The 12,892-nt window shown below is 45.2% G+C and overlaps 1 protein-coding gene across 1 annotated transcript in view; it reads right to left on the reverse strand.

Moving 5' to 3' along the window:
- sfl (N-deacetylase and N-sulfotransferase sfl) overlaps nt 1-12,892 on the reverse strand; it is a 244,551-nt gene that overhangs the window by 138,881 nt on the left and 92,778 nt on the right. The window contains exon 2 of the mRNA XM_017907071.1: nt 3,190-4,708. Within this exon, the coding sequence (XP_017762560.1) occupies nt 3,190-3,362 (173 nt within the window). The 5' untranslated portion in view covers nt 3,363-4,708. The remainder of the gene's footprint in view (nt 1-3,189; nt 4,709-12,892) is intronic.

A 12,892-nucleotide genomic window follows, 5' to 3' on the forward strand; every position in this document is an offset into this window, starting at 1 on the left:
AAATCCAGCTGAAAATCCTATTTAACTTGAACAAGGAGAGCGTCACCCATGTTTGGGTGACGGAGCTCCCACGGAAGCATACTCGTCATCCAGATATGGGTGACGCGGCTACGAACGTGTTAATAAAGACTTGCAATCCTCCATAAACTAACAGACAATTAATCGAATATATTTAGACGTTCATCTCCTTTGAAAGACCTGTATCTCGTATCCCTATTATCATATCCTTTTCCACTCTTGATTCTTGAGCTAGAGGGAGTTTCTCCTCCTTCTGGGAGGCGCCTGTCTTCTGGACCTGCTTTAATCCTTTCGTTCCTAACGCAGGATATATCCGGCATGCGCGATGTGACCCACAGCGACACGCAAAAGATGGCAAAATCGTTACAATGTTTTTAAGTAGAATTCCTCTGTTCGCGATTGCAACAAATTGTTGCGAATTTCGTTTTTTTGGTAATTGTTTTGTGACTGGTTTTTGGGACTCAAATGTATAAGCTTAGTCAGTCGTGAGTCGACCATCTAATGTTCCCATTTTTGGGAACAACTTCCTCCCTCCGAGTTAGCCTCTCCGAAGGGTCACCCCTTCGAGCGAGGACTAAGGCAGTCAGATACTAACGGGTCCTCTAGATCCGAGTTTCAAGCGAGGACAGTCTATCCTGATAAACGAGTGTCCCTCGTTTACCATTCCTACAATATTTGTAAATAAACTCTCGTAAAAATCTCGATTAACTAGCTTACGTTTGCAAGAGGAAACCTCGTTTGACCTGTTCCCATTTGATAAATTTCAGACGAAACTGAAATCTCGCAGTTTCGTCGCGATATAAATTGCGCCTCTTTTCTTCTTAATTTCGTCGAAATTTCGTAATTGCGATAATTTTAGAAATTTCCATCGAGTTCGACCGTGTGGCAGCCTTTCACGCGCCGCACCGGAAGCGCAAGAATTCGCTCGTTGCGAAGCCGCTTCATCTCGTACACCGGACTCTCTAATTTTCGCGAGAGAAATCTCGTAATTTTTTCATAAAGTAAACGATGCCTTTTTTCAGCCATTTCACGGAAGAGTGGCACTCTCGGCGATCTTCGCCGAAGACCATCCATCGACCACGCCTTTCGTCGGCATCCTTTTTCCACACGCCACAAGTGCAAGAAGTCTCTCCACTCGTCCCGTTGATATTTCTTCTCCTCTTCCACTTTTTCCCCTCGTGGGTCTTCAATTTTTGCTCGAGGAACCGCGCGGTTTTTTCCATAAAGTAAACGACAGTCTCTTTTTTCAATTTCCGGTAAACACGGTCATTCCGGCGATTTTTCACCTAAAGGCCACGCCTTTATCGTAAACGCCGATTCCTTGGTCCCCGTCGAAGGACAAATTTAATGGGGCCGAAATTACACCCGTGACGTCAACGGGCGTGCAATTTGCTTGCAAATAAGCGAAAGCTTACAGATTTGCGCGGCTTCCGCGAGTTGATCAATTCGACCTGCCATTCCAATGGAATTTTTCCGATTAAATTTACTCGAAAGTTCGAAATTCAGACCAGATTCTTTTGATACCCGCGAATTATATCCAATTCGATATTTCTTTTCTCTCTCTCTCTCTCTCTCTCTCTCTCTCTCTCTCTCTCTCTCTCTCTCTCTCTCTCTCTCTCTCTCTCTCTCTCTCTCTCTCTCTCTCTCTCTTCGCGAAATTCTGCTAAATCACTCGGGTATTTCCGAATGTTTTCGATAATTTATCGAATTTGAATTTCTCTCGCGAGGATCGTGTCAAAGTTCGGCTGCCGTATCGCTCAGAAAAAGGTAAACCAGCGAATCCAGTTGCCAGTTTCGAGATTTGCTCGGAACCAGCAGAAAAATGATCGCGAGCGTGAAAAAATTGCAGTCGTGGTAACGCGATAAAAGGAGAAATATCGCACGCGGTAATTGATCGTACGTTTCTCGCGAGCGTCATTTAGCACGCTGCTAAAATCTCGTTAGAACCTGCCTCCGCGAACATTTTCTTCTCTCTTAACCCTTTTTCTGCCTCGAATTATGTCGTTCTTATTTCTCGCTGCCGTCTTTACCCCGGTTGCTTTAAGACCGTTCAGATAACGCGTATGCCAGGCACAAGTATTCTTTGCGATCATTAGGGCGTACACAGAAGCCCGCGGAAACAGTATTTATAAGTGCCATCAAGATCGCGCATAGATTGAAACCGTGGCAGCGTTTCAAAACGAAAGTACCACTTTAACGTTCTTTTAGGATATACGGACTTAATTAACCCTCTGCGCCGCACTAGCGCCACCGCGGAGACACCCGCCATCTGCAGTTTATTTACTGCCATTCCCACCGATATTTCTTTTTCCCGAATAAAAATTTTCATTTCCCAAAAACTTCCATTAAAACAGTCCCTTTTTAATTAAAATAATACTCCGAATGCAAAGAATCGAACTAACACATTGCGTGTTAAGAAATCTCATAGAAATCTGTAAGACGTACGCTAGAGAGTGCACGTATTTACAAGACGGTGAGTTGATATCTAAGGCCCATAACAGATGGCGCGCGAAGCGCGAGAGAACTCGTGAGCAGTACGCAATGCGTTAACCCCTTGCGGACCGTAGGGCCCATCCGCTGCCGCGATGGTTATACACAATTACTAGCGCTCATTTCTACTTAACACGTTAAGTGCCCAGCCCGTTTCGCTTAAGGCCCAGACTCGGCCACCGGCGGCGGGCAAAGTGTTCATAAAGCTCGGAGATACAGCACCAATTGTTATAACAGGAATTCCCAAACGTTAGGTCCAAAGATGGCGACAAATTTAACACCGAAAGTTAGCATCCTTCGGTCCTAATCTGGGCCAGTTCCTGGGGACCATAGTGGCATTTAACGCGTTAAACGCGATTTTCTTTCATAGCGACGCTAGCATTAAGGACGAAAAACAGTCAACTACTTAACTTGGGACGTGAGGGTCCTAGGCCCAAAAAGGCCGATGCATATTTGTGTTTCTCGGACTTAGCAACGCGTTTACGTGGGACACATTTATGAATCCCTCGGCCAAACTGATGGCTTCCGCAAAACGCATGTATCTGGCGCTCGTCCGCAAAGGGTTACCAAGTCTCAGGCCCAATTTACCATATTCTAAACGTCGGCGTCAAGGAAGAGAGAGAATAACGTGCCAAGCACTTGGCATAGGATAAAGGAGAATAAAAATTGAGCAAAACTCACCTAGACAACGGGCTGCTGATGATATAATGCGTGTAGTAGAATATACTGGCGACTGAGACGAGCAGCAGCGCCGCGACGCATCGTTTCACCGTGGCCTGCTTGACGACGCAGCGCGGACCGACGGCGCTTAGTAAAGGAACGCCAGCCTCGACCGCGGAAATCTTCATCACCATCGTCTCATCCGACGAGGTACGGTTGTCTCTCAGATTAGCCCCGGATCGTTCCTCTCAGCCGGTGGAAACGCGAAACGGACCGTGAGCAGCGAGAATCGTCGTGTCGCAGCCGCTGCGACAGTCGGCCCTGACTTCCGCAACAAGGATGCCCTCTTCTTCCGCCGGGCATCGGCTCTGCTCATAGTCGTCCACGCTCTTTCTCTTCGATGTCTCGCGTCTAGAGAATAGAGCCTGTCTCCCGAAGCTACCTCAACCTCGATCAGCGTTATCCGAGATCAACAGATTGGGACAGTAGGCTCGATCCGATGGTGGGTCTCCAATTCCGATCGAGCAGATCTTTCCGAACGAAAATTGACTTTTTCTCGTTTCGTCTTCTCCTGATTATAGGTGTCGCGTTCTCGTCGCGGAATTTTCGCGAACGAATAGAGTTCCGGTTCTTCTTCCCCTCCTCTTCTACCAGGATTGGTTGGCTACGTCTGCTCGAAGCTCAGATCGTAGGTGACGGGACCTGGATCGAGCCCGGCCCGTCCGTCGGAAAACATCGATGATAGGTCACGGATAAGGAGCAGATCGCCACTTGTTGCGTTTCCACGACAGCAGCACGATCACCATTTTGCGAGCAGCACAGGGTCGCGCCGGCCATCGCGAGCGTTTTTAACCCATTTGGCCAACGTTCCTGTGGGTCCACCGCCTGGCTTCTCAGCGATCTGTGCCTCGGATCCTCGACATTCTCTCCCTTCTCACGCGAGCATCCAGACCTGTCGGGCTTCTTCGTTCGAGACCATGTCGCGGTTGCGCGAAGGAGACACGATTATCGTTGCCAGAAAAGGAGAAACGCCTCTCCGATCCGTGGAAGAACGGATTGGTCGATGGAATAGGGACGCGTAAGAGGATCGCGACAGTCCGAGAAGTGGCGGATAAGCCGACTCGCGAGTCTGCTCTTTCTTCTGGCCGGCGCCGTTCCAACGTCCGCGAAATCCGGCCTCCACTTCCGCTTTCGGTCCACGGTTAGCTGATTTTACGACTCGGCCATTTGTTACGGCGCACGACCGACTCGAGATACCGGTCTGCTATCTAGACGCGCGAGCAAACCTGCTCACTCGTAAATTTCGCGTCTTCGCCAGCCTCCTCGCCCTTTCCCCGATCTCTCCTCCCTTCTCCACCCGCGTGTCGCCAGAGTCGCTCTTTCTTCTCTGATCTTCCCTCGGCCCCCGTCCTCTCCTCTCTCTACCTGTCAATTAGGGACGATGGAAAGCTACGATGCTTCCCGGCCGGAACGATTTTCGAGCGTTACCCTATCGCCTTTATCGATCCTCCAGCGTCCTGGGCTCCCTTCTTTCACGGCCCTGAAACAGTCAACGTGCAACGTCCATTGAACGATCGATGAACAATAAATCGGGACGATTTTCAGTCCGAGGATTGAGACAGAGGATCGATAGTGGGTGGTTGCTCTGGAAAAGAGGGTTGCTTCCGCGAGAATTAATTTATGCCACCTGCTGAGGGACATGGCGATGCCTGGGTACGCGGTTTGCGGATGCTGCGGCGCCTTGAAAGACACGGACGTGTAATACGTTTTCGTGCACCACGGACAATGCACGTAAACGTTCGTGCGAAACATTCGCGAGTGATATATGCAACAGCGGAGTCTGCAAATCCGTGTAAGTTCGAGGAGTTTGGAATATAGGAAAGATAAAATAATTGGTATCAAAATAGCAAAAATATACATCCTTATTCGACAATATGCGTTGCTAGTTCTAGTGTCGATCTTTGGGAAATAGATTATACGTTCTGCAGCGACCAATATTCACACCCTCACTGCTAGATGGAAAACGCGAGTCCTCCGTGAATCCTCGACCCCCATGAATAGCAAATTCCTATGCTAGTTAAGTATCCCCTGTCTAAGGTAGAGTCTGCTAGAAAGCTTTACTGACAAGTACACTAACAAACCCAAGACGAAACGCATCCCTTCTACCTGCTACCTATCATAGCAAGATAGCACCAGAATACAAATTGGCAGCATCGTAGGAACCACGAAAAAGAGAATATAATAACCCCCATTAGGGGACCGCACAACTCGTAACTTGAATATTTTTATAATTAGTAAAATTCTTTAAAAAGGAACTCCTCGAGTGCAAGGGATGAAACGCGGTTGTCACAACTAGGGCAATTCCCGTACACTGACACGCGATTTCCAAAGGAATAGTGCATTTCGCTACAACGGTGCTGTTGGTTCGACGCATTGTGAGGAATCCGGCCCAACGAAACCACCCCGATAACGAATAACGTGCACCACGTCCTCGCTAACCTCGAAAACCACGGAAGAAACGAGAACGTCGATAATGAACAACGGGTATATGAGCGTGCAGTAACCTGTCTCTGGAGTCCGATAATAAAGCAACGGCAGGGGGATGCAAAAATCGGGCGAGCCTGGACATAATCGAGCGATCGGGTGGTCCAGCGGCGACCAGACCCGAGACCGCCATCAAAAAACGATTAAACAACGGCAACGACAAGCGGACGATCAGGGCGGTCTACAACTCCAATTAATCGATCGTACTTTCGCGGAACGGGGGTTGCAATTCCAACCGTCGACCGGCACCCTCGTTCGTCTCTTTTCTCTCTAATTTTTTCCCGTCGCTTGTACATCGGTCGCAGCAAGAAGTCCATTAATCAACCACCCCCACAGGGGTGGATGCGAACCTTTGTCCCGTGTGCCTCTATCTGTATCGCTTCAAAGCGCGTTCCCTTCAACCTCACCCCGGAGGATAGACGAAAAGGGACAGAGGGTGGTTGGGACAGAGAGGGAGAGAGAGGGAGGGAGAAAGGAAAAGGAGAAAACGGGGAAATAAATTGAAAATGATCCGGCGAAGGGTAGAAGGATGACGGGGGCGGCGAATGGGGTAGAATCGACGCCAAGATTCTCTCGAGAAGAATATCGTCCTTCGTTCGTCGCTTCCATGTGTCCCACGAGAGCTGACCTAACATTTTTCCGACTGAGGAATACCGACGCCTCGCATAGGGGTGGCTGAGCAGCTCGTCGGGGAAGGGACGCGACGAAGGTGGAATTTAATTAGGAGATCTTCGATACAGCGAATGGGTGGGGGATTTTTTAAGAAGAAACGCGTATTTGTTTAGATTTGAAGATAGTTCCTTGTACTATAAACGTGCGGTCATATTCACTGCAGGAATTGTATTTTTTGTTGGAGGGATGTAGAGAGCTTTTTCTGTTCCTGGAAGCTTTCTTTTTTAGCGACAGTATTTTTACCTTGCTATTTTAATTTGCGGAATTTTTAACACTTCTTTTATTTTCGGGATTTTCCTATCCGGTTGGAAAGGTATTTTTCTGCATTTTTGATCGCTTTTTTTTTTTAATCACCGCTAGCTCTTTATCGCTGGAATTTTCCTTTTATATTTTTATTTAACACGATTTATTTTTTCTATTTCTGGAATTCTGTTCTAAATTTTCTCATCTCTTTTATCTTCTTCATACCCTCGTAATAGTTTTTTTATGTGCTACACTATTTTTCCTATTTTTTCGTCGGTTTTTTTATCACCCCTTTTTTCCCTTGGAATTCTTCCTCCCTGGTTCTCGGATAATTGAAAATTTTTCCAAGTCTCAAAATTTGATATCACGGTAACACAACTATGGGGGAAGTATTGCCGAAAGGAATGGTTCGGGCGATTTTATTTGTCCCTTTTATTGATCAGACAGAAACGCTGTCTAGGAAATGGATAGAAGAATCGGAAAAAAAGCCTCAAGGAGTCGCCAGGAAAATTGTTTTGGAAAAGTCACCCCCCCAAACTCTGACACTCTGACCCACTGGATGGCACTTTGTCTGTGCTTTAGGGGTTATTCGACAAGACAAGGGGAGAACCAGCTTTTCCGAAAAGTCTAACAGAGAATTTTGGATATTTGGATAAGTCATAGGAAATTAAAGGAACAGGAACTGGATTCAGAAAACTACTTTTCGACGGTCACCCATCCTCCAATAAAACGCGGAAAAGTGATATTTAACTTGGAATATCAACCACCATCGACCCAGTGCTCTTCGGTGCTTTTGCACTCAAAGAATAATCGACTCGATAAAATATACAAGCAACTCGGATGTTAATAAATTAACATATATCAGAATTAAAAATCGTGCTTCATTCGCTTTACCCAACTTCAACCGTATTTCATTCCCGACTCGCTATGAATTGAAAAACCGTAGGAAAAGGAAGAAAAACAGCTATCGGTGTTTCAATTTAGGTCGCATTAGGCGCACACACAAACGTACACGCCGCTATTTCGCGATCTAAGATTTGCCCGTGTCGTGTCGACCACCCTGACACGGCAGGAAATACGCAGAACAGGAAAAACATTCGCGTGAATACCCGCAATCCCTCTAAACTTCGCGACCGCCTTACGTAATCACAGAACGCGTACCTGCGTCGTCCAAATCAACCCTTCGCGACCACCCATCGCTCGTCGAACCCCAAATAATTCCGAGCCACCATCCTGCGCGTTGATAATCGTCCCGATCACGAACAATGCTCATCCAGTGAACGATAACCCGGCCGGATCCAGGAGAGACTCGGTCTGAAAAGAGCACCCTATTAAACCCCATTGGCGGATCGAACGAAAACACGCCGGGGGGTCGAGTGGAACGACGTCGATTCATTTCCAAAAATCCGGGATTTCTGCGGCGGTTCGTGGAAAATCGCGGGCTCTGACGAGCGTGGTTCCCGATGGAAAATGTTGGCGGCGCGAGAAGAACCGGCTTCGAAAAAGACAGGAACAGCGAGAACGAAGCAGCTGGCGAAGGGAAACGGAGGGTAGAAAGGGTGAAAGAGGATGGAAGAGGGTGAGAGGCCCGGGGGCCAGGCGCGCGCGGAATGCATTTGCCAGATTAAAACGCCATTGGAGTGCATCGAGGTGCCTGTAAATATGCTTGTGGAAGGACGAACGAGCCGACGAACGAACGGGGTCTCCCTCGGATGAAATTGGATCTGCGCGATTCCGCTGCAGCCAGATAAACGAACGTTTTCGCCTTCCACCTACTACACCACCCCTGCGCTCCGTCCCACTCGCGCTGCCGCGCACCGGAAGAAAGATGGCTCCATTCGGAGGAATAATCAGGGAAGCTCGCGTAATCATTTCGCGGCGATCGAGCAGTCTCTTCCCAACCCCTCGCTTCTCTTTCTCGCTGTGTCCCGCGGTGCAATCTAACCGGCTGCACCTACGTGCGGATCCGCCCTTTAAATCCGCGCACGTGATGCATCCGACTAACGACCCACTCGGGGAGCCAAAACGTGTCTCTTGAATTAAGCACCGCTCGGCTTCGTACGTTTCGAGGGGATCCGGAATTACCGCGACGCGATGAATAATTCAGATAACGAAATATATATGTGTATATTTGTCCGAGGAATTTTTAGCCCTTGGAGAAGAAGCGCCGAGACGGCTGGGGGGAGGAAGATTCGAGGTGAGACGGTTGACTGGGTTCTGGCTGGGTTTTGGTCGGGTTCAACGATTTTGGGAAGCTGTAAGAGAGCAGTGTCTTGGCTGGGTTGTGGATGATGGCGATAAAGTCGGTTGGGATATTTAATTGGGCAGGAATTCCCTTCAGTGTGTCGGTCGAATAGCAGATGGGTTCGGGGTTTATCGGGTAATAAAGCGAAATTAACCTTGTTGCTGCGGAGAAGGCATACGAGGGTTCATAGATTTCTGGTACTTGAGCATTTCCTGAAGATGTGTATACATGTATAAATATATAGCCTTTTCGCAATCTACAATTTTAATTTTAATTTTAATTTTAATTTTATAGTAATTATTGGCTACGAGTATACTCTCTACTCATCCGAGTAAAGGGTAATCGTAGTAACAGCTGAACGTTAGCTCGATTTTGACTCCGGTAAAATTTAATTAAAGACCGCGAATATTTGAATTTTGCGAAATACCTGATTATTGGGAATTATAATTGATTATTAAATCGATAATGAAAGAATTCCAATTTTGTGACCAATTTTGTACGATACTCCGGTGTTTAAGGGATTAAAGATGAAAGGGTTGGTGACTTTCATGCAGGTTTAAACAAATTCGACGTTGGATCATAAAATTCGAAGCACAAGTCGCGAGTATCTGGTTACGATATATCATCGTTTCGAGGGAACACGCGACGATTTTTTCCGGACAGATCCCAGGGACACAAGGTTCCGGGAAACAGTATTTCCGAACGGTTTCCCGCTGTCACTGCTATTTCTCATCGCGTGGCTGGGGCTTTCCGTTCCTTTCCACGCGGGACAAAGAGCCCTGAAATCAACACCTCCCCAGAGGGCACCCTTTAGAAATTTCTACGCGTGGGAACTGTTTCACGCGTCACACAACCATTTATTAGACCCGCCTATTAATAAAACAATATCCGTATTCTGATTCTCAAGAACGACACGTTTCATTCGTTTCACCCTCTGCCAAATTTCATATAATACAAAATTTCCTTGAACAAAATTATTAGAAAACCTACATCTCCCCATAAATTTCCCTTGAGAACTCCTCGAGAATTCGGTTCCCTTCGAATAAATTAAATAATTATAAAATAAATGAAAGAAATTAAATAATAATTAAAGTTCCGAAAATTATTGGAATCAATAATTCGATGTAGCATAGCAAGAATAAAATCAAAATTATCACGAATTATCAGGAATGCATGTACCCATACTCGCGGAGAAAGCCAAATTTGTATCGGAAATCTACGGGAACAACTAACCCCCGAAAATGGTTGGAAGAAGGAAGCAATTGCACTGGCTGCCACGCACACCACACAGCAATTCGCCGATCAAACGCCGCACTCCACAAATCACCAAACAGCGCCGCGTTCATCCCCTATTTCCCCTGCTGCGCCGTCGGGCGCGTATGTCAAGCAAGGGATGATCCCCGGATTATAAACCCTTCCGCAGGTGCAACCCGGAAACCGGCGCGTAGGTGAGGGGCGGGCGGAGGACGGCGTCCATTTCGTCCTGCAATTCGTTTGCAGCGCACGCGATAGACGCGTGAAATTAAATCCACGCCGCGCGTTTCTGCTGCGTTCTGCCTCTCGCGTACATCCCCCTGCGTTATAGTATAACGCAGTCCCGACACGTCCGACGTGCGAGGGGTGGATTGGTTTACGCGCACGCACGGCAACTGCAAAAATCCCGGAGTCCATGGCTCGCCCAGTGCCACCGGCAACATTTTCCGACACCAAGTATCCCCCGGACCATGTCGACCAGGGTTGGAAATTCGTGGACAGGGGGTGGCTCGTAGGCGTAGGTTTCGGGATTTAATTGGAAACCAGAGTGGGATGAGGCTGCTTTTCCAGATCTAAGGGTGTAGCCTCGTACAAAAAGCTGGTCAAAATTCAATTTTTTAAATGTGAAACTGCATTTTGCTACTATGTCACGTTTATTTTATACATTTCGAATTATGCATCGAACGTCGCGGGAAAATTTAAGATATAATAATTAATTATTGAGAGATGGTAAATATGAACTGTGGAATTAAGGAATACGAAATAACTGGGAATTTATTTGTGTTATATTTGTTCTAGGATATCGTGATTTGGTGATACTGCAATAGAGAATTGCAAAAATAGTTAGAAAATAAATAGCGTTATTTACGAGGTTTCACTGAGAGTAGAAATTTACTTTGTGGAAAAATATTTCAAGTATAATATATATTAAAAGAATTTTGTGGAAATTTGCGCTTTTAGAAAATATTCAAATTTGAAGATAAGTGTAAATGATGTTACTGGTGTTACATTTCGCTTCGAATCAATTCTTTATGCATTGCTCTAAATACGAAGAAAAGAAAGGCAATAGAAATCAAAATGGAAAGGACCTATATTGATGGGATAAATAATAAAAGATTGTTAAAAAATAATTTAGAATTTTTATGAGAAGATTTTTCATTGATCAAAAAGTAGTAAAAATACGTAATATGTATACATCACGGATATCTATATTCTAAAATCATAAATGTAGTTATAATTTGTAAAATGTTTATAAACTATTATATTGATGGTTAATAAATTAAAATTATTAACAATCAATTGTTGTCGCCGTAAATTCATAATAAAAGTAAGAAGAAATAGCAAATAATTGGTTATTATTCGAATTCATAATGTACATATGTCAAAATGTACCAATAATTTACAAAAAGTTTATAAATTATTAAACATACTGTTAATAATAAATGAATATTGTTATTAACAAATTGTTCGCAACGTATATTTATAGTAAAAATGAAAAAATTAATAAATTATTAGCTACGAGAGAGGAAAATTAATAATTAATAAAATCGACAAAGTTCGAAAATTTTCAATCGGAGTGGGGGGACTCGGTCGATCGACGGCTATATAAGGGACGCCGCGCCGCAGCTCGAGTCATTTGCCGGTTTGGCATCGCGAGTGTAACATGTAAATTTTTCCGTGTGCGCGAGTGGGGGTGGGTCCGAAGTGAGGTGGGGTTGGCTACCCCACCCACTTCCACCCCCTTAATCAATTTACTAATCACTTTTTTTTATTTTCAGCTATTAATTATTTTTATCTTTCAGATTTTAATTATTTTTTATTTTTTCAGGTTTTAATTATTTTTTTTATTTCAGGTTTTATTATTTCGTTTCCATTTATCTTTATTTCAACATTCGAATATTTCGTATAATATTCGAATGTTTCGTCGTTGTTTCGTTTATATCTCATCGTTGGGTTCTTCTTTCGACTTTTCTTCTGTTTCTATTTACTAACCCATTTTATTTCAGGTTTTAATTAATTTTTTCTGTTTCAGATTTTATTATTTCGTTTCCATTTATCTTTCTTTCAACATTCGAATATTTCGTATAATATTCGAATGTTTCATCGTTGATTCGTTTATGTCTCATCGTTGGGTCGTTCTTTACATTTGGTTTACCTTCATGGTTCATACTCGTTTCGCTTCTTTCTCGTTCCCTCGTACTAATCCGTTTCCTTTCAGGTTTATTAACAATAATATAATCTGTTTTAGCTTTTAGGTTTCTCAAGATTCTCACGTTTCCTCGAGATTTCATTTAGACCTAAGTAGACCTAAGATAGATACTTAGACTAAGTACCATGTGCGTGCTATCCGTACAGAGGTAAGCTACCTAACTTGGAGAGAATATATACGTTTTATATTTTCTCTCCCGTGTCCCACTCGTTTACAAAATAGAACGTAATCGTTCTCGCGATAATCGTGATTGTTCTTAAGTACTGACTAGCCTGCGCGACGTACTCTCGTGTACTTGACACCTTCGTGCTTCGTAAGTCATCCTAACGGCTAGTCTCCGACACTCATTTTCAGCCACTGTCAATCTCGTCAAGCATCGTGTTCCAGGGTGGCCCTCGGGTCACTGTTTCTTCTGGACTCGATGCGGGGGTCCAGCACCCTGGTCGTTCGCGACTGGGGCATGGGCCTGCAGCTGGACGGGCATAGTGTCTACGGTCAGACCACTTGGGATGATTCAGTTCTACCCCATGGGGCAGGGACACGAAGTGTCTGTCTGG

Source organism: Eufriesea mexicana, unplaced genomic scaffold (genome assembly GCF_001483705.2).
Source record: "Eufriesea mexicana isolate 0111107269 unplaced genomic scaffold, ASM148370v2 scaffold47447484, whole genome shotgun sequence".
Classification (NCBI taxonomy): Eukaryota; Metazoa; Arthropoda; class Insecta; order Hymenoptera; family Apidae; genus Eufriesea; species Eufriesea mexicana.